Raw genomic sequence first — 22,783 nt, forward strand, 5'->3', positions numbered from 1 at the left:
AATTAATTCAGCTCAACCTGTGACCTAATAACATCATAAAAACACACATGAAGGGTTAATCTTTTTAAAGGGAAAATAATAGGTGAAATGGTGGAAATGGCTTTCCCATGGATTGAATGTTGCACTTAGACCTCGACATAAGATACTGTCTAAATGAAACGAAAACAGAAAAGGCTGGAGAAATTCAACTGTATCTGTGGAGAGAGAAATAGTTAACATTTTACATCCAATATGACCCTTCTTCAGATTTGCATGTTCTGTTTCAAATTTCCAGCATTCACAGTATTTTGCTTTTATTACACTGTTTAGATGGTTGTCTCACACAGACTACTTTCACAGGTGTTTTTGAAGTAGACGATATGTTGGTGTATTCTGACAGTGACTTTCTTGATAATGAAGATTTGAAATTGGTAAGAAGGCTTCTTTAAAATGTACAAAAATGTATGATATCCATTTTAAAATGATCTTGAAATATTATATCATATTTTGCATTTTCCTATAAAGGCAGAAGTGAATATCTTAATTGCTGTGAACCCATTAATAGATATGACAATCCAATATTATTTAGTGATTGTATTATTGTATTTGGCTGCATGTTTACTAGAAAATTGACCGTATGGCTTCCCTTGAACAAATGTTAATTATAGTTTCTCTGTCCGCGTTTTTGAATTTTAATATTAAATTTGTAGCTATCAATAATTCCAACCTATTTACATGTGAACAAAAGATTGTAAATCGCCTTAAAAATATTGGAACTTTTTGAATCTGTTAATGATACCAGAAATAATCATCTTTAACTCCTCTTACCATCAGAAAATCTGTTGATTAATATATTGATTCAGTTTCTAAATTTATTGATAAATTCCATAACTTTGATGATAAAACTGTGAGTGAAGCATCCCCCTACCTTCATATTATCTAGTAAATTAGTCAGGACAATCAACTTTGTTGCTACTGATGATTTCTCGCAATAGCATCTGTGACATATGAACATTGGTCATCGAAGTGTTTAATGTTAGTCAATTTATTAAACTGAATTTGGGTTTAAGGAGGGAAATCTACTGGGTTGTGTTGAGCAGTTGACAAAGGTGTCAAAATATAAATAGGGAATAAAAAGATTGCATAAGAAGTATAGACTCTTAGTGAAGAGGAAAAACACAAACCAGGGAAGATAAAGGATGACACTATAAAGCAAAAGAACTATAGGTAGAAAAAGCAGATAACAAATATTAAACAAGAGTGGAATCAGTAAAGGATCAAAATTTGTACTAGGTCAAAGCTGAGTAAAAACAAGATTTACCAGATTGAGGATTAAACCAAGAATTAATAATAATGGGCTAACTTAGATTTTAGCTGCCTGGTGGGAATGACGCCAAAGAGAGGGGTTTGGGTTTAAGATACTGTTGTGTAGCAAAGCTGTGCTACAACTGTGCATGATGCACAGAAGGAGTCCACTGCAAAAATCCTCCCATCTTAATTCAGCAGCAAAAGCTTCCTAAGTCTGTAGTGGTCCTCACAATGGTTACCCTTATAGCACATGTGCCTTATGGTGGTCCTCTCCTGTGAGTCGAGTCAGTCTTGGTGATGGAACAGAAGGCTGGTCATCCATATGCTACCAAGGGTGAGCTGCTTTACAAAGTATAAGTTCATCATCACAACTTTCAAAATTTCTGGCATTGAAACAGGAATCTTTACACATGTTGGCACACTCAATCTCTTCATTCTACAATAGAACCCCTCTCTGTGGTGGACGTTAACAGGATCAGAATGAATAATCTGTAGATGAAACTAGCTAGAGGTTGGGGTAATTGGAAAATGGCACACAGATAGAATTCACTCTCTCTTTCATGGCAGTCCAACATGCATAAATAATAGTAAACATTTGTCTGTTTCAATATTACCACTATATTTAAAGCAATTACTAGAGTACAGATATTTTTCATCTCTGTTAGTGTGATGTATAAGGTGGTGACTGACACATCATACCCACTGATGAAATAATTCTCTGTACGACACACCAATCAGCTCATTACAAACAAATAGGCAGCACATAGCAAACTTCTTGCCCTATCAGACACTTTGACACTGGTGTCAAGTTGCCAGAAGATGTCAGCCAATTAGTTTCTATACCCTAAGGACCATGATTCAAGACCTACTCTGGAGGGAATCCAGTGATGAGATGGTAAGGCATTTTCTCTTTGTGTTGTTGGATGCAGCACATAGAGTTGGAGACAAGGGTCAGGAGGTGATTCTGAGAGACCATCCATCTTTGACCCCTATCCTTGCCTCTGACTTTCCCAGATTTGGGGTAATTGGCAGTGAAAATTAATAGGCAGGTCAACCTGATTTTCAGGTCATGAAACTAGCCACCTTTCCTACCATCCACCAGGGAGACAGGTATTCGGGGAGATGGTGAATTGAAACTATTTAGTAGCCATCAATTGATCACTTAAGGTGAGTGGTGAGTCAAGAAAGTCATCCATTTTCAGTAGCATTTAATGGCAGAGTTGATGAGAAGGGAGCAAGTTTCTGTCCATGTCAAATTCATCCAATTATTTCTTCATCTTTCCACCTTTCTTAATATCTCTAAGGAAAGAAAAATATCACCCATATTACCTGCCAGAAAACGTTGGAAATAGTCAGATCAGCCATTATCTGTGGAGAGGGAAATGTATCAGATATGACCCACTGACTATTGCATTTTGCATTTTTATTCCAAATTTTCAGCATCAGTGGTGTACTCTATCCTTGGTTCTGTGTAAAAATCTGATTTTATAGCAGTGATTAGTTAACTAGCAAAGTTTGTGACAACTTGAGAAGGTGAAATGGCCAGTGCAACAAATTTTCTCCACCTTCCAAGCTAGGAAACATGAAACAGAAGAACTCTAGTGACATCAGTGGCAGAGTGTGAAATTACAATAGTTGTTTAACAGCCAAAAGGTTAAGATAGTGATTAACAATGGGAAAATCTGACGTGGGAAAATGACAAAATATGACTGCAGGAAGTAATATTTTCTACACAGATGTTGCATGCTAAGGTATCAGATTCTTTGAGTTGTTATTTTTAAACTCTTGAAATGTCACTAGTTGCTACAGTAACAATAAAGTAAACATTATTCCAGGCAATTGATTTGATTTTTAATATTTAAATGTAGAATTTGCAAATGTCTGCACTTTAGTAATTATCCTAAATATAGTGGTAACATTGAAACAGACAATTTTGACTAATATTTATGTATGTTGAACTTCCATGATCACAGTAATTTTTATGAAGAAAATGCTTCCCTAAACAGAAAGATATAGCATATATTGTCTTGAAATCAGCATGTTAATACAAGTAAACCTTCTAAGTTTACTCAGTGATCACTTTTATTTTCAATGTATTTATCGCCTTGATTATATCTGTATTGATTTTTAATCTTTGTGGTTCTGTCATGAACATTTCAGAGGACCTTCTGTAATTCTTTAATTAGTTTCGACATTCCCTAAACTCATTCATGGATGGAAATGTGTTGCTGGAGAAGCGCAGCAGGTCAGGCAGCATCTAGGGAACAGGAGAATCGACGTTTCGGGCATTAGCCCTTCATCATTCCTGAAGAAGGGCTAATGCCCGAAACGTCGATTCTCCTGTTCCCTAGATGCTGCCTGACCTGCTGCGCTTCTCCAGCAACACATTTCCATCTCTGATCTCCAGCATCTGCAGACCTCATTTTCTCCTAAACTCATTCACCCTCAGTTTAGGGTCATTTGCAATGCTCACCAACATTTAGTGCATTTCTGATTCTAGGTAATTCAAATAGATCAGAAATGTTAGGCACTCCAAGACTGGCCTTAGTACATTCCATTCATCTTAACTGATTCATTTGCCAAATTACAACTTACGTTTCCTATTCCTTCAAACTATGTGTCAGTCTTTCGTGTTGACCTAATGCTTTCAAAAAGTCGAAACATAAAATATTATAGCAATTTCAATGCACACTAGAGAAGTCAGTTCTGAAAAAATATAAAGGAGATTAATGTTGTATATAAGGAGAAAAGGTTAGCAGTCTGCTTGATAAGGATGGCAGGGGTTCACATGACTTTACAACACACAAATCATTAAGGCATTACCATCTGCTTACTGGCATCTAATTGTTTTGGGGGTCCTCTTGTCATGCAGTGGTAGTGTCCCTACCCCTGGACTGGGAGGCTGGGGTTCAAGACCTACCTGCTCCAGATGAGTGTAATAACATCATGAACAGGTTGATTAGAAAAGTAGGTTAAAGTAAAAAAAAGTCAGGGGAACTTTCCCTCTTTTGCTCTAAATAATATAAAATTTTATATTGTATGAAATTGCTTTCAGCAAAACATGCTATTATGGAATGCATATGATCCTAATGTCCCTTTATCTAGGGGACTTGAATACAAATAAACAGACATCATACTGTAGTTATACAAATAGTTAAACTTGCACCAGTTCAATTCTGGACACTGCACATGAGGAAGGATATATTAATGTATGAGGGACTGCAATGACCAGAATGATACATAGATTTCAAGCATTAAATTAGGAAAGATTACACAAATTAGAGATTCCTGGAATTTAGTTTTCAAAACGTAAAGGGAACTAACAGGGTAGATAGAGATAAACTATTTTGGCTGAAAATTAGAAGACTCTAAGACATGGTATAAAAACAGAGCCAGGCTTTTCAGCAGTGAAATTGAATCATAGAATCCCTATAGTGTGGAAGCAGACCATTGAGTCCACACCAACTCTCTGGAGAGCATTCCACCCAGACCCATCCTATCCCTGCGTTCCTATGGCCAATCCACCTAACCAGTACATCTTTGGACTATGGGAGGAAACTGGAGCACACCCATGCAGACACAGGGAGAAACTCCACACGGACATTGGCCAAAGGTTGGAATCAAGCCCGTGTCCCTGGTACCGTGAGGCAGCAATGCTAACCACTGAGTCACCATACCAATGAAAATTTGGACCATACTTCCAAATAGCGTTGTTGCTGGATCAATTGTTCATTCTAAATGGGGGATTGAGTTTAAGAGGGGGATCAAGTTTAAGAGCCGCGAGGTTTTGCTACAGGTCTACAAGTCCCTGGTGAGACCACTCTTGGAATATTGTGTCCAGTTCTGGTAGCCCTATTATAGGAAAGATACAGGGACTTTGGAGGGGGTGCAAAGAAGGTTTACCAGGACGCTGCCTGGACTGGAGGGCTTGTCTTATGAAGACAGGTTGACTAAACTTGGACTTTTCTCTCTAGAGAGAAAGAGGAAGAGAGGTGACCTGATCGAGGTATACAAGGAAATTAGTCCAACACCGGCATCTCCAAATCAAGGAAATGAGAGTCAATAGCCAGAGACTTTTCCCCAGGGCAGGATTGACTGACACGAGGAGTCATAGTTTTAAGATATTAGGAGAAAAGTATAGAGGGGATGTCAGAGTTAGGTTCTTTACGCAGAGAGTTGTGAATGCATGGAATGCGTTGCCAATGGTGGTGGTGGAAGCAGAGTCATTAGGGACATTTAAACAACTGCTGGACATGCACATGGACAGCAGTGAATTGAGGGATGCGTAGGTTAGGTTAGGTTATTTTACATTAGGATTAATCCTCTGCACGACATCATGGGTCGAAGGGCCTGTTCTGTGCTGTACTTTCCTATGTTCTAAATCTTAGATTAACATGTTTCAGTTAACCAAGGTTATTAAGTGATATTGTGGATATCTGAGTACAGGTATTTGGACTCAGATTACAGATCAGCCATGTTTTAATTGAATGCCAGAATGGACTCAAGGTGCTGAATGGTCTCCTCCTGATCTAATTTTCCTGTCTGGCTTATACTGAGTGATAACAAGATATATGTGATATATGAGAGGATCCAGGCCTAAATGAAACTGCGAATTTATTCTTGGTCTTACAAGTATGTTCCTCTGTTCAGCACCTTCCCCCTTTAGCTGCCTGTGATTTTTTAAAAAGTCTTGCCTTTTATTATATCTTTCACAATCTCAGTGTTCCCAAATTGTTTTACAGCCAATTAAATAGTTTTGAATGGTGGTCACCGTTGTAATGTAGGAAACACAGCAACTAATTTGTGCTCAGTAAGCTTTTAGAAACAACAACATGTAAAGACGAACTAAGTTGTTTTACTGATGTTAATTGGTGGATAAATATTGGTCAGACCACTGGATGGTAACATTTCTTCAGAGCATGTTTTTTTTCTCACCAGGCAGAAAGGACTATGCTAGAGGATCAGATAGCGATCACAGAAACTGAGAAAGCCATCAATGAACTTGAGAAGAAGTTTCCTCCTCAAACTCCTGTCAGAACAGATTTGAAAAAGACATGTACCACCCTGAAAGGAAAGCCAGGAGGCTGCAAGGTTGAGGCAGTTGATAAAAAACAGATCTCTGCGTACATTAAGGAGATCAAAAGCATTAAAAGTGGATATAAGCCAAAAGATAAAGACTCAGAAACCAGGTCCAGTAAGGACAGAAAAGATCACAAGCCTGAATTTGAAAAGAAAGATGATAAGTACTTCAAAAAGGAACACAAGGAGGAAAAACACAGGGGCCACCAGGGCTATCAAGAGCAGCACTTCAAAGAAGGTGATGGCAAGAAGCTTTCCAAGGGCAAAGAAGAGGGATGCGATAAGGGGAGTAAATTTAATCAGGTCGATTTTCCAAGAAGACATGAGAAAAATGTGAAACAAGGAACATACAACAAACACCAAGGCCATTATAAAGACTTTGAGAAGCACAAGTATTTCATTAAGCAAGATGACAACAAAAAACATGATTATAAAGTGCACAAAGAATATAGTAAGTACAGAGTATTCAAACGCAGTAAGCATTATGGAGGTGAAAGCATTTACAAGAAGGGTGGCATGGGAAAACACTTCGGTAAAAATAAATTCAAAGAAAGTAGAAAACATGACTAATTAGGTTCAAGTTCCAACCTAGATGTATTTGTGATGAGTTGCAATGACTAGAAAATATTTCCACCTTGTGTGAAATGACTAAACAGAAATGTTAGTTTATATCAGTGAAGTGCAATGTTTCTAAATAAAAGTACAGCTATTATTGCACCAAATAAAAATCTCCTTGTGTCAAAAAGGATTATTTATTTGTGTGTGAAGTTAACATTTTTAACACTGCCTCACAGGCACTCAAATTATCTAAACCAAGTACAGCTGTATAATGAGGCAGCGGTGTGTAACTCAGTAATTTCCACATCGGAGCAAGGAATTGTCGAGACCAAATGGTTTATTCACTTTGAGATTCCTGTTTGTTGAATTACACACCGAGTATACCGCACTATGTGTTTCAAATTCTCTTAGTCTGTCAGTGGATTAGACATGCCTTATTTGCGTGTCATTTTCTATTCTCCGAGAAACTAGGTGGTGCAAATTCGTGACACAGAAATTAAAGTGGGTACTCAGGTCTGCAGCTGTAGTAAATATTCTGGCTAAAACTGTCTTAATTTCTTATCCCAACTAATACGCCCTCTATCGAATACCCTCAGAGAGTAACCTTGTAGCTTCAGTATTATAGCACTGCACCGCCCAGCTCTGGCCTTCAATTTTTATTTTGGTGGCAGTAAATATGTATGTTCACAATACTGGGATGAATAGATGTAATGAATATCAGGGTTTCTTTCTTTATTATTGTTATATTAGCATCTGCTGAAGCTGAATCCATTATTTATGTGCTTTTATGCTCTCTGTTTATGGATTATATAGTTTAAACTCTGTTTATGGTCCCTGGATGGAATTTTCCCCTTTTCCCTGGTATGATGTGAGCAATGGCATGGAGAGAATGAAAAATTCAGAGTCTTGACATTGAGAAAGGGTTTTACGATTTTCCATTCAAGCCTTATAGCAAGTTCATGATCACAGAATCCATACATAGAAGCTCATCAAGTCTGCAACAATCCTCAAAAATACCCTAACCCTGCATTTCCCATGGCTAATCCATCTAGCCTGCAAATCCCTGGACATGATGGGCAATTTAGAATGGTCAATCCTGCACATCTTTGGACTGTGGGAGGAAACCAGAGCATTCAGAGAAAACCCACACAAACATGGGGAGAATGTGCAAACTCCACACAGACGGTCACCCAAGGGTGGAATCAAACCGGGGTCCCTGGTGCTGTGAGGCAGCCGCACTAACCACTGAGCTACCATGCCATCCTTTGAAAATGAACACCTTATTTCCTGAATTTGTATCTAAGTATGGCCCTAACACACCTTATTTGTGTGTCATTTTCTATTCTCCGAGAAACTAGGTGGTGCAAATTCATGACACAGAAATCAAAGTGGGTACTCAGGTCTGCAGCTGCAGCTCAATGAATGGTTTCCCCTGACACGATCCAACTGCTTCTTCACAACAATGTCCCTGCATGCTCAAATAAAAGTAAAATGCTGGAAATCTGAAAGATAAACAACAGAAAGTGCTGGAGAAACACAGCAACTGTGTAGAGAGAAATAGCATTAAAGATTTTGAGCTCAATTTTTTGGAATCATGCATGCTCCATGGACTCCATCCTCCTCAGCATTTTGTTCACATTTGCCTTTGGCAAATCATCAGTCACGTCACTTCATTATGCCTGCTGTCAGTCGAACATATACACACCATTTCAATCCTTTAATACTTTGCTTTGGGGCTCAGGAGCACCACGACTTGCATTCATCTGCCAAGCAACATTCCCTGTAAGCTGTGCAGCCACTGGGAGAATCCCCATACACAAATTGGTTTGCTGATGCACTGACTTCCACTTCCAGAAGCTGCTACTATGCACTTAGAGGTCTGCGCAGCAGAAAAAAATATTAGGGAAACCTTTGCTGCCAGATTACCATTCATGCAGGGCCACACAGAATGCATCTACCACACATTTGCACAGGATATATCTTAAGGCTTTTAGCTTTCTTTCTTAGTGCCCACTCACTTGTAGCTGCTAGCCACTGTCTGGTTCACATTGCTTTCTTAGTATATGTTCAACATCTTCAGCACTGACTTATTGGCTGTCAGCCTAAATGTGGTCAACATTGCTTTCTGAGAACACAAGACACTCTGTGTGCTGTTACAGGCTGCCATCCTCTGTGACATGAATATCTCTTCAGTGCAGATGTAGAGGCAGGCAGCTTGTTCACTGGGGTGTTTACACAGTCAAGGGTGTGAACATGTCACAGTGCTTCACTGTTATGTTAACCTCACACCTTTAACATGAGCCAGTAATTTACACAACAAACACTCTGCATGAGCTTCAAGCAAATGACTGTGTTTGAAAGTCAAAGCAGAGTAATCCAGTGTGGAGCAAAAGGGAATTATAGATGGTCTGGGGATGTCATCAGAGTCAGTCAAGGGGACTCATCAGTTATCAGCCAAAAGTATTGGCCTAGGTCAGTCAGGGCAGTTAGTCTTAGCAAAACCTGAACATCTGTGTTCTTCTAGTCTGGGGTTTGGGCATGATCAGACCTTCAGGCCAAGTGCAAGTAGTCTGAGCATTGGGAGCTGTGGAGACATCAGACCCAGCCGGGTCAGTTTATCCTGAAATGAGACAGGAGTCTGATTGAAGTGAATAGAACTGCAATTAGTGGGAATGCATGAACGTAAGAAGTGGTGAGGTGTCCCCAGTGACAGAGTTGGAAGTACAGAAGGCAGCAAGGCTAATGGTTTCAGAGGACATGGTGGGTGAAAACTGTTGAATTAATATGATGCTTGCAATAGCGAGAATTGTAATCTAGAAACCTTGCAAGAGGTATGTGTAGAGGCAGAACTAGTGGCTCAGTGAGTGTGAGGGTTCTGAGAAATGATGATGGCATTTACCATTATGGAACACAGAAGATCATTGACTGCTTTTCTGCACTGCAGTTGTCCCGCTTCACCCAAACGCAGCTCTGACCCAGGCTGCAGTTTAGGTTTGGCTTAGTTTGATGGTGAGGCCTACAATGACAGTCCATAGGAAAAAGGGCTGCTCTCTTCTCCACCAGTTTGTCCATCAACACTTCCAGGTATCTGTCCAAAGTGCAGGGAGCAAGCTTTCCCATACTCTGCACCATGTCCTCAGTGATAACAGTTAAGTATCACAGTGTGAGTGGTAATTCTAGGCTTGCAGCATTTGTCGTTGTGTACAACTGGGCTTTAAATGTGACAAAGTCGGCAGGAATGCCAGAAGCTCCCAACAGTGGTAAGAGCTCCTACCTCTCCAGCTATTTGATTCCCTGGCATGGGCTCAAGAGTCTCTCTGCATAATTCATGAGAAGATTGTGTAAGAAACGTCATTCAGAGCCATGTCAGTATTCCATGAATCTCACATGATAAACCAGGTTAAATGAAAATGGAAAACTTCCATCTTATGCCCTTTTTGGTTTAAACATTTCTGCAAAATGCATTGCTGTCAATAATTGCTTCATCAGGCTGTTGCCCACAGGGAAAACTGGAATCAAAGTGGCCTATCATTCAGGCCACTTTGAAAGTGGCCTGAATGATAGGCCACTTTCAAAGTAAATTAACATATCCACAAAAGAAGGTTTACCCTTTAAGCACCTTATAAAAATTCTAAATCTAAGCAATCTGAAACATGGTTAAAAATCACACAACACCAGGTTAAAGTCCAACAGGTTTATTTGGAAGCACTAACTTTCAGAGTGCTGCTCCTTCATCAGGTGGCTGTAGCAGCACTCTGAAAGCTAGTGCTTCCAAATAAACCTGTTGGACTATAACCTGGTGTTGTGTGATTGTTAATTTTGTCCCCCCCAGTCCAACACCGGCACTTCCAAGTCAATCTGAAACATGTCCTGCTTATCTTACTTGTCTCTCCATCCTTCTGCCCTCTTTCTGGTATGTCTATTGTTATTGCCATGTGTCTGCCTGTCTGTCTCTGCTTTTCCCATTGTCTGTTGTCTCCATATTTTATTTCCCTTATAGATGTTTATAATAATTGTCATATTTTGAACCTATTAACAGCCTAGATTCTTATTCCACACTGTATGGTGCTGGAAAGAATATAAATTACTGGCTGCTCTAAAATACATGAAGTATTTAAAGTATTGATATTTTTGTTAATTGAATAATAACATCTGTCTACAATGATTTCTGCTTTTTTTTTATGGTGCTCATCATTCCCAGAATGTGAATTGTTCTGAATGGCATGAATTCTCATGTAGCCAGATCTAAGCAAGTGAGAATTAATGCACAAATGTGTTTCTCTGAGACAGGCAAGAAGGGGTAAGATAAAGGAAGCTTGGATGACGAGAGCGGAGGAGCTTCTTGTCAAAAGAAAGAAGGCAGCTTACGTAAGGTGGAGGAAGTAAGGGTTTTGCTCAGCTCTAGAGGATTATAGGCAGGCGAGGAAGGAGCTCAAAAATGGTCTGAGGAGAGCCAGGAGGGGGCACGAAAAAGGCTTGGCAGGAAGGATGAGGGAGAATCCAAAGGCATTTTACACGTATGTGAGGAATAAGAAAATGATCAAAGAAAGAGTAGAGCCGATTAGGAATAGCATAGGGAACTTGTGTATAGAGTCTGAGGAGGTTGGGGAAGCCCTAAATGAGTTTTTTGCTTCTGTCTTTACTAAAGAAAAGGACCTTGTAGTGAATGAAACCATTGAGGAGCAGGTAAGCATGCTGGAATGGATAGAGATTGAGGAAGCTGATGTGTTGAAAATTTTGACAAATATTAAGACTGACAAGTCGCCAGGGCAGACCAGATTTGTCCTCGGCTGCTTTGGGAAGCGAGAAATATGATTGCTTCGCCGCTTGCGAAGATCTTTGCATCCTCGCTCTCCACCAGAGTCGTACCTGAGGACTGGAGAGAGGCAAATGTAATTCCTCTCTTCAAGAAAGGAAATAGGGAAATCCCTGGCAATTACAGACCAGTCAGTCTCACGTCTGTCTGCAAGGTGTTAGAAAGGATTCTGAGGGATAGGATTTATGACCATCTGGAAGTGTTTGGCTTGATTAAATGCAGTCAGCACGGCTTTGTGAGGGGCAGGTCATGCCTCACAAATCTTATTGAGTTCTTTGAGGATGTTACTAGACAAGTTGATCAGGGTCGAGCAGTGGATGTGGTATATATGGACTTCAGTAAGGCATTTGATAAGGTTCCCCATGGTAGGCTTGTTCAAAAGGTCAGGAGGAATGGGATACAGGGAAATTTAGCTGTCTGGATACAGAATTGGCTGGTCGACAGGAGACAGCGAGTGGTAGTGGAAGGAAAATATTCTGCCTGAAAGTCAGTGGTGAATGGTGTTCCACAGGGCTCTGTTCTTGGGACTCTACTCTTTGTAATTTTTATTAATGAGCTTGAATGAGGAGATTGAAGGATGGGTTAGCAAATTTGCAGATGACACAAAGGTTGGAGGTGTCGTTGACAGTATAGAGGACTGTTGTAGGCTGCAGTGCGACATTGACAGGATGCAGAGATGGGCTGAGAGGTGGAAAATGGAGTTCAACCTGGATAAATGCGAGGTGATGCAGTTGGAAGGTCGAACTTGAAAGTTGAATACAGGATTAAAGACAGGATTCTTGGCAGTGTGGAGGAACAGAGGGATCTTGGTGTGCAGGTGCATAGATCCCTTAAAATTGCCACCCAGGTGGACAGGGTTGTTAAGAAAGCATATTGTGTTTTGGCTTTCATTAACAGGGGGATTGAGTTTAAGAGCCGTGAGATCTTGTTGCAGCTCTATAAAACTTTGGTAGGACCGCACTTGGAATACTCTGTCCAGTTCTGGTGGCCCTATTATAGGAAAGATGTGGATGCTTTGGAGAGGGTTCAGAGGAGGTTTACCAGGATGCTGCCTCGAATGGAGGCTTATCTTATGAAGAGAGGTTGACTGAGCTCATACTTTTTTCATTGGAAAAAAGAAGGAAGAGAGGGGACCTAATTGAGGTTTACAAGATAATGAGAGAGGCATAGATAGAGTTGATAGCCAGGGCAGAAATTGTTAACACGAGGGGTCATGGTTTTAAGCTGTTTGGCAGAAAGAAAAGAGGAGATGTCAGAGGCGGGTTCTTTACGCAGAGTTGTGAGAGCATGGAATGCGATGCCAGCAGCAGTTGTGGAAGTGAGGTCATTGGGGATATTTGAGAGACTGCTGGACATGCATATGGTCACAGAAATTTGAGAGTTCATACATTAGGTTTACCTCACATGAGGATTAATGGTCGGCACAACATCGTGGGCTGAAGGGCCTGTTCTGTGCTGTACTGTTCTATGTTCTATGTTCTAATTCCATTTAGATCAATTCCAATTTGAACCAATCATTGGTGCAGAACTTTAACAATGGAAAGGGATGAGGATTATTGAAGCAAATTATTCGCTTCAATAATTCTCATCCCTTTCCATTGTTAAAGTTCTGCACCAATGATTGGTTCAAATTGGAATTGATCTAAATGGAATTAATTCTCACTCGCTTAGATCTGGCTACATGAGAATTCATGCCATTCAGAACAATTCACATTCTGGGAATGATGAGCACCATTAAAAAAAAAGCCGAAATCATTGTAGACAGATGTTATTATACTGATGTTTTTGTTATGCTTCTTGTTAAGTTTTCTGTTCATGTATTCATGTGAAATTTTGCCTCAACATACCGTCATAAGCATATATTTTCTCAGTGGAAGAAGTCTAGTCACCAGGAGTATTGCATCATGACAACCTGAGTCATGATGCTCTAGATTCTTAATATAAACTTCTATTATTAACTGGCTTGAAACTGCTGTTCTGATTTCAATGTAATTGCTGAATTTATTGAAAAAGTACAATTACTTTCAATGGTATTATTGCATAGCATCATGGGCTGATGAAAGGTTAAGGCAATGATTTCACATAAGAAAAGTCACAGGTATTAATGTAAAAATAATGAGAATTTAATATGTGTTATTGTGCAAAGACAAAAGAAAAAGTACCTGAAATTATAAGAGCAAACATAACACTTAAAAAGTAATTCCAGAAAAGAACATGTCAGTATCTCAGATGCTTTGATCAGAGAGGGGAAAAGCTACAGAGATTTCTTCTAAAGGATAGAATGGAAGGAACAGAAAGAAGGGTCAGCCAAGGCCTGGTTGAATGGCAAATGTCACAATGATTGAAGAAGAGCTATGGTGGATGTATGAGTATGACACACATCTGATCTCCTGGCAGGAGTAGCTACAAGCAACAGCACGTTGTTTACATTAACTTTGAGATAAGAGTTTGCCTGTTAATTATTTATCATAGTCACTTGGACTAATTGTGTTTATTCAATTCTAAATGACTTCACAGAACAATGCCACATATGTAAGTATGGTTTTATTGCTACTCTTTGCAAAATAAAATACAGAGTAAAGATACAATAATAAAGAACTGGTGACTTTCCAGATTCATTATAAATTTAACAATTTTTCCATAGAATCTTTGAAAAGAAACTTGTCCTCATTTTAAACTATTATCGTCTCAAGTGATGAAACGATTATTGGGAAGCATGAAAGAGCAAAATTAATTTTTCAGTTTTAATGGAAAGCATCTAGCTTCTGTTTGCTGCCTTCCCTTCAATACACAACAGGATTTACTACCATAATTCCATCTCATGCAACCCTTCTTCATATTCAACAGCAAATCAAAAAGTCAAAAGCATTTTCTTATATAGGAGACAATTAAAATAAAACATATAAATGTATATTGAAAAATAAAGCCATTAAAATTGAATGCTTAATTTATAGAAAATCCTTTAAGAATGCTGCAGAACTTGCCTCTCAATCAATATATTTCATAAAGGTCACACAATATACAGGTAAATAATCTGTTTACATTTGTGTTCAGTTATACTTTTACCAACAGATGGGGGCCAACATCTTGTGTTGTTTCTTGAATGCATGGAAGACCACATCCACTGTAGCTTTATATGCACTGAAGGAATCCACTCATCTCAGTTCAAGTGTATAGAAATTTCCTTTCTTCACTTTGACATATTATCCACCACAGTGACAAGCAAGGTTCTCCTCACACTATTAAAGATTTCCAAAAAAGCATTCATAATGTAGGGTTAAAGGATTTCAACAGACTGAGGAAGAGTCTTTAGAACCAGAGGACAGGGCCTAATGTGTAAGCTTGCTCTCTCTCCCCTCCCCTCACCCCCACATCTCTACCCACCCACCACCCCCATTTCTAATGTTTTCCAATAGAGGAAGGAGGGTGCGACATGATTTGCCCAGGGAATCCAAACTTAGTGCTGCATTCGCACAAATCCAATTTTTGCTGGTCAAGAGCTTTATGCCAAAGTGCAGGAGTCATGAATTGGTAGAGTCAACATAAACACATTTTAAACATGAGTAAGGTTGATACAAATATCATGATATTCTGGTTTTGAAATGCCCTGCTTATTAAACATTAAAAATAGGCTCCAGCTGTCCATGAGCATTCAAACAAAATTGAACTCAACTGCTTCAATTGACATTATAAATGCTTGATGGAGTCCCAAAGGCTGGAATTCTGAGCTCAGAGTTTTAGTGACAGTTTAAGGATTTTATTAAAAATCCTAGATAAGGCTATTGATTAGATTAGATTAGATTAGATTAGATTCCCTACAGTGTGGAAACAGGCCCTTCGGCCCAACAAGTCCACACCAACCCTCCAAAGAGTAACTATTGGATAGAAGTTGGTTGTATTCAGAAGTGATTAATACATATTGAATTGTTAAAAAAAAAGATTTTTTTTCTGAAATCTGCTCATGGTGGATACTGGTTAAGTGGCCCTGGAAGTGACTTCAATTGAATGAGGGCACGAGTTGGCATGGCTGTATGAGAGGCCATGGAGGGTGAATTAAGGGAGTCAAGAGGTAAATAAGCTGAGGGATGAAAGGGCAAACAATTTCTAAAATAACTGGAACAAAATCCAGAAGAATTGAAGCGTGCCTTCTGTACAGTCTCCCTCAGCGCTCAATAGCCCCACAGCCACATATCATCTGCTTCCAGTGTTGCTGGGCACAATTCAATCTCAAGTGGACCATCCCCACAACCACCAAAACTCCTACCACCCAAACGAAAATTGTGCGCATGGGATGCTCTTTTAATTAGGCCCATCTTGCAAATCAGAAAATTTCCCAACTCGAGCTATCCAACTCAGCAATCAAATTCAATCCATTATGTTAGAGGGGGAAATTCTTGAAAGAGCTTTTGTGTATGAAGGAGCTTTTGTATAAGGATACTTAAATATGCATACACTCAGGTCTTCATTAATGTGCTGGAGAATTGAGAGTTTCCAGCTGCTACTATCAATTTATTTTTCTATCTTTGTGCAAACAGGAATGGAGAGATTGATTCCCATTGGCTTGGGGTCAACTTTAAGAAATTCAAATTAGCATTCTGTTAACGTGATTATGAATATCTTATTTCATCTCCACTGTTTTTTTTCACCTAAAGCAAGTTGTTTCTAAGGAAAATTTTAAGTATTATAAAAGTTAAATGAAAGGCAGTGAATTTAATTTCAAAATTAGTGTCAGCAGTTGGGGAGTGGGGATGTGAAATGTTTACATTTTTCGTTTCTGATCTATTCTGGAAACTGATTAGCAAATCATGATCCTAACTTGATTGACTGAAAACATCATCTAGGTTCCCGAATTAATATATGGAGAACTGTAAGAAAATACTCATCTTGGTTGAGAGAACGTGCCACCAAAGCTGTTCATGAGCAAGTTAGTATTTTCAGTCAATATTATAAAGTGTGCCAAAATGCCTGGGTCATCTACACTTACATTCTTCTGCCACCATGTTCTTATACACAGTAATCATGCTGCTTTGTTCACTGACAACAGCCAAGAGCAGCTCAGAATACTCAACTGGGACACAACATGGCTCTCGTTTTGTGGGAAGACCCTGCTCCTGCATTTTAATAAGTAAGACAACATGATTAGATACATTTCCCATTAATGGAATTCTGCAAGATCCAACACAATTGTATATATTGTACAATTTCGGAACCAAAATCCAATCGTAAGACAAACGATCAAAGTCAATGCTGAGCTCCTCCAATTTGCAGATTGACCGGTTGGTTGCACTTCTGTTTTGCCTAAAGAGCTTTTGTCTCTTATCCCAAAATGTCTTAACCGTTTGCAATGTCTTCAGCAACAAAAATGTATAATATGTCTTTTGTGTGTGGTTTTGTTTCTTCAGGCTGTCCTGTGGTGAGATACTGACCTGAGGGAACTGAGGCAGGGGTAAGGGATAATTACACTCATTCAGTAGGTGAATGAGCTGTTTCAAAACCTTCTCATCCTGGAAAATGGGAATTTCCAAAACTCTTCTGATTGTGTTCTGAAGTTTAGTGATGAGAACTTGCTGCATCTTTTCCTCGGTTTGTCCAGCATTTTCATTTTCTCTTATTTGTGTCAAAAAGTTTGCTGCATTCTCTGGCAGTAAAAATATCAAGGGCTCATCTGACTGCACCAACAGCTCTAAGACATAGGCATTTGATATATTCATCGATTGGTGTGGAAGACTCTCAATGGTTTGCTTGTCAAGATGAAGCACAGGTCTGGAATTGTGGTCAGTGGAGTAACCTAATACCATATTCAAAAATCTACTGAGATGTCGTAGAAATTCACGTGGAGACCCATGCATTGAGGATGGTATGTTAACGGAAGAATCCAATGTTTCCAAATAATCACTTTCTCTCCTTTTAACTGCTTTAGCAGCCTCTCTAAAAGTAGGATTGACTAGATTAGGGCTATATTCAATAATCACATTAATAAACATATTAGTGAATATCTTTCATATTGCTCATAAACAAAAGTTAAAAACATTCACTTTAAAAATTGTTTCTGATTGTCTCACTCTGAAATTCATTCTATCTCCCTTTAACTATGTTGTCTTTTTTCCCCCTCTATGAGTCTCATATTCTCCAGTCTGTCTCTGTCTCTTAAAACTACAGTCTCTTCGAAGAGGCACTTTTAACACAACATTGCCGTATTCTATTAGAGTCATTACAGCCATCACTTTGACTTTGCTACAAAGGAGTTTAAAATGAGCAGGTAGATCAATTGAATCTATTTTATAAAGTCTAATTGCTAGATATTTTTCTTAATGAGCTAAGTTTTCCAACTACTTAACTGGATCAGCTGTTTATTGCAGGTAAATATTAGCTCACATGAAAAATTCTATCACCTGACCTTATTGCTGAGACAGGGCTCAGAGCTGGAGCAGGGGTCACTTTTGTCAATTTTACTCAGATGTATAACTATGTACAGGATATCCACACCTTTGATGTAATATGCCACCATAATATGATGAAAAAATGGAAAAGAGTTAGTGGACAGTGAGTGAGTGAAGTAAACCATTCTAATGAAGAATAATTGATCTGAAGAGTTATCCTGATTCCCTTGTCCACCCCTCTGATGTTCCCTAAACTGTTGAATATTTTCTGCATTATCTGCCCTTAACACAAGTAATCTATAACCTAACTGATTGCATATATGGGCCTCTGGAAGTGGAGAAAGCAGAGAAATGTAATAATATTCTTCAGTTTGATGAATTTCAGACATATTTTTACAAAGTAATATTTGTTTAAAATTGCTTGAATAAATGAATGATTGGATGGTCTTTACAAAACTATATTGAATTTAGACTAATTGATGAATATGGACTAAATTGCATTTTTCTGCCACTCTTCCTCAATGCTTTCTAGATTAATAGACTAAATAAAACCACAAGATATAGAAGTAGAATTAAGCTATTCAACCGTTGAGTCTGTTTCAACATTCAATTATGGCTGACATGTTACTCAGTCCCATTTTTCTGCCAGCCCCCCATAACTCTTGACTGATCAAGAACCTATCTATCTCTGTCTTAAATGCACTCAATGACTTGGCCCCAACAACCTTCTGTGACAATGAGTTCCACAAATTCACTACCGTCTGGCTGAAGAAATTCTCTCCTCTTTGGACTAATGGGTCGATCCTTCAGTCTGAGGCTGTGACCTTGGGTCCCGGTCTCTCCAACTGGTGGAAGCATCTTTTTCATGTCCGCTGCATCCAGGCCTATCAGTATGCTGTAAGCTTCAATCAGATCATTCCTTAACCTTCTAAACACCATCAAATACAAACCACGAGTCCTCAACTGCTTCTCATATGACAAGCACTTCATCCTTGGGATCATTCTAGTAAACCTCTTCTGGAACCCCTCCAAGGCCAGCACACAATTCTTTAGTTTCGAGACCCAAAACTGCTCACAAGATTCCAAACGCAGTCTGAACACAGCCTTATTTAGCCTCAGCAGCACATTTCTGCTCTTTTATTCTATACCAAGTCTGATCAAGTAGCTGTATCGAGTAACGAAAGGCCACAAGACGACATGGCTAAAGAAAAACGTGCACTTATCTAACATCTTAATAATGTCTCAAAAAATAATTTTGATGCATAGTTTAATATGCAACAGAAGAACTTGCAACACAAGTATTTATAAACAGACATTGGATGAATACAAGTTTATCTGTTTTGAAAGTCTTGATCAAGAGATGGTTGGCAGCTTAAGACACCTGGAGTTCCATCTGCTCTTTTCCAAATAGTGTCATGAGATTTTTATATTCCAAATGAAATGCCAAGGCAACTATCTCTGGCTCAAAGTCTGCAACGGCGTTTTAATTCCCAACATGACTCCGAGGCAGGAATGCCAATAACTTGTGCTTGTCTGACATTAGATACGTTTAGGTGTATAATTACACAATTATAGTTTAATAGTGAGAATGTCATCTCTGAATGAGCTTCCTCAAAGCAGATTAGCCTAGATGGCACAAAGTTTTAGGCATCCAATTTTTACAGTCCAGACATTACAATCTCACATATGGCCAGTGATTTACCACAGTGATATAACCTGTGGTCGTGATGATGGAAGCAGGCCATTTGGCCCATTGAGTCCATACTGTCCCTCCAAAGAGCATCAGTCCAAGATCCACTCCCTACCCTATCTCTGTAAACCTGTACTTTCCATGGCTAACCCACCTAGCCTATACATTCCCTGGACACTATGCACAATTTGAGATGGCCAATCAACCTAACCTGCACATTTTTGGAGCATGTGGAAGGAAATCAGAACACCTATAGGAAATCCACGCAACACAGGGAGAATGTGCAAACTCCACACACAGACAGTGGTCCGAGGCTGGAATTGAATTGGGTCCCTGACACTGAGGCATCAGTGCTAACCACTGAGCCACCTTGCCGCCCTGATATCCTGATACAGTGTGGTTTCCCTTATTGATATGTTTATCACACTATTGGTTTAGTTTATGTATAAGTCTCAGTGTTACTTGGTGCTGTTTTTCTCTCCTCCCAAGGAAACAAAATTATACTTAAGAACCTAATGAAGTTTATGACTTTTTAAGAAATGTATTTATAACTGTAATAGAGTCACAGAATTGTACAGCATAGAAACAGACCCTTCTGTCTAACTGGCTCATGCCAATCAGATATCCTAAATTAATCTAGTCCCATTTGCCAGCACTTGGCCCATATCCCTCTAAACCCTTCCTATTCATATCCCCATCCAGGTGCCTTTTAAATGCTCTAATTATACCAGCTTCCACAACTTCCTTTGGTAACTCATTTTACACGTGCATCACCCTCTGCATGAAAATATTACCCTTATATCCCTTTTAAATCTTTCTTCTCTCACTTTAAATGCTTCTCTCACTTTAAGTGTCTATGCTTTAAATACATACTTCGCCCTGTATTCCATGTGATCTAACCTTGCTAACCAATCGACCACGAGGAACTTTGTCGAACACCTTACTGAAGTCCATATAGATCATGTCCAACGTTCCATCCTCAATCCACTTTGTTACTTCTTCAAAAAACTCAATCAAGTTAGAGAGACATGATTTCCCACATATCAAGCCATATTGACCATCCCTAATCAGTCCTTGCCTTTCCACATACATGTAAATACCGTCCTGCAGGATTCCATCCTACAATGTATCCACCAGTGATGTCAAGCTGACTGGTCTATAGTTCCCTGGCCTTTCCTTACCAATTTTCTTAAATAGTGGGACCATGTTAGCCAACACCCAATCTTCCAGCACCTCGCCTGTGGCTATCAATGATATAAATATCTCAGCAAGGGGAAGTGTTCTAGGATATGCCTGATCAGGTCCTAGGATGTATCCACGTTTATGCATTTTAAAATGTCCGGCACTTCCTCCTCTGTTATATGGACATTTTCAAGATGTTGCTATTTATTTCCATAAGTTCTTTATCTTCCATTTTCTTCTCCACAGTAAACGCTGATGCAAAATATTCATTTAGCATCTCTCTCATCTCCTGCGGTTCCACACATAGATAACTTTGCTGATTTTTAAGGGGCCCTATTCTCTCCCTTGTTACTCTATTGTGCTTCACGTATTTGTAGAAATTCTTTGCATTCTCCTTAACTCTATTAGTGAAAGCTATCTCATGTCCACATTTTTGCCTTCTTGACTTCCCTCTGAAGTATATTCCTAATGCCTTTATACTCATTTAGGTATTCACTCAATCCCTCTTGTCTATATCTGACATATGCTTCCTTCTTTTTCTTGACCAAAATCTCAATTTCTCTAGTCATCCAGCATTCCCAACACCTACTAGCCTTGCCCTTCACCCTAACTGGAACAGGACTCTGGACTCTTGTTATTTCATTTTTGAAGGCTTCCCATTTTCCAGTTGTCCTTTTATCTGCAAACATCTGCTACCAGTCAACTTTTGACAGTTCTTGCCTAATACCATCAAATTTGGCCATTTGAACAGGTTGATTAAGAATGTCTAACCCTACAGTTATGCCAATCTCAGCTTTATCTTTCCACTAGATTTTGTAACAACAACAACAATCATTGGAAGAGTATATATGTCTCAAAATTTTAACTTCTCAATAAATATCTCTAATATAGCCATCAACATACTGCCTCAAAGTCCAATACTTACTTGTGTATAGGAGGTGGAGGCAGTGAGTCCTGTATGTTGCTGCAGGATGGCTGCATTAGTTTGTTCTTCAACTCTTTGATGCGAAAGAACAAGGCTGGAGTCATCCTGGTGAAGCGTTTTTCATCAAAGCCAAACAGCAACCGCTGGATCTCGTCTTTCTTCATTCGAACACCTGTTTAAATCATTAAACGAGAACAAATCCATGTCAATATCACATGAATAATAATGAAGCAACGCAGTTCTTCATGAGCAAGGTGTTTGCAGCAGCCTGAAACAGACCTGTAGCCAGCGACATTGAAAACAGAGAGAAAAACAGATCAGAGTCAGAAGATGAAAAGTTTTGGCAGTGGGGGCAGGCTGTCGTAGGTGGGACCAAGAGGAAATTTGGAAGTTGGTGTCAGATACATTCCCACTTCTGGGAAAACTTCCCAGAGGTGGGCCATCAACTGCGGAGGCTACATGCTGGTATCATTGGGCAATCTGTCTAATCATGATCATTGTGGGCTGATTAGAGCTCTCCCAATGAAGATCAGGCACATCAATTATCTAGGGGCAAGCTTCTTGCACATAACTCAAGGACCAAACTCGGTCATTGTGGTGGTTGGGACTGTACAATTGGTCACACATTGTTAAGCTTAGAAAAATCAAGCCATCTGTCCCAATTCCATTTTCCATCACCATGCTCAATGAATAAAACATTAATGGACATCAGGCGCAAACAGGATCAAACTCAGCTGTGACTTTTTCAACGTTATTTGGCAGGTGATGTTCACAGTTCAAGCTCACATGTGAGGATTGAGGATTCATTCGGGTAAAGTACAAGATATCATCAGTGGAACTTTGTATCTTCATGTCAAGAGAGAAGA

The 22,783-nt window shown here is 39.3% G+C and overlaps 2 protein-coding genes and 1 non-coding gene across 4 annotated transcripts in view; 2 read left to right on the forward strand and 1 right to left on the reverse strand.

The window, feature by feature from the left end:
• Window positions 1-7,088, forward strand: part of LOC122565325 — a 52,091-nt gene extending 45,003 nt beyond the window's left edge. Inside the window, exons 6-7 of one of the 2 annotated variants that reach the window (XM_043721178.1) lie at window positions 310-410; window positions 6,226-7,088. In XM_043721178.1, the coding sequence (XP_043577113.1) occupies window positions 310-410; window positions 6,226-6,936 (812 nt within the window). In that variant the 3' untranslated portion in view covers window positions 6,937-7,088. The remainder of the gene's footprint in view (window positions 1-309; window positions 411-6,225) is intronic. The other variant, XM_043721179.1, reaches the window with a different exon arrangement.
• On the forward strand, window positions 4,017-4,140 carry LOC122539229. Its single transcript, XR_006309009.1, has one exon. It is a non-coding gene; the product is annotated as a U6atac minor spliceosomal RNA (small nuclear RNA).
• An 8,082-nt stretch (window positions 7,089-15,170) lies between the features above and the next one.
• Window positions 15,171-22,783, reverse strand: part of amh (anti-Mullerian hormone) — a 26,294-nt gene continuing 18,681 nt past the window's right edge. The window contains exons 4-5 of the mRNA XM_043720679.1: window positions 21,918-22,089; window positions 15,171-17,668 (exon numbers count right to left, since the gene is read on the reverse strand). Coding sequence (XP_043576614.1) covers window positions 16,711-17,668; window positions 21,918-22,089 — 1,130 coding nt within the window. The 3' untranslated portion in view covers window positions 15,171-16,710. The remainder of the gene's footprint in view (window positions 17,669-21,917; window positions 22,090-22,783) is intronic.

This window comes from Chiloscyllium plagiosum, chromosome 31, assembly GCF_004010195.1.
Source record: "Chiloscyllium plagiosum isolate BGI_BamShark_2017 chromosome 31, ASM401019v2, whole genome shotgun sequence".
In the NCBI taxonomy this organism is placed as follows: Eukaryota; Metazoa; Chordata; class Chondrichthyes; order Orectolobiformes; family Hemiscylliidae; genus Chiloscyllium; species Chiloscyllium plagiosum.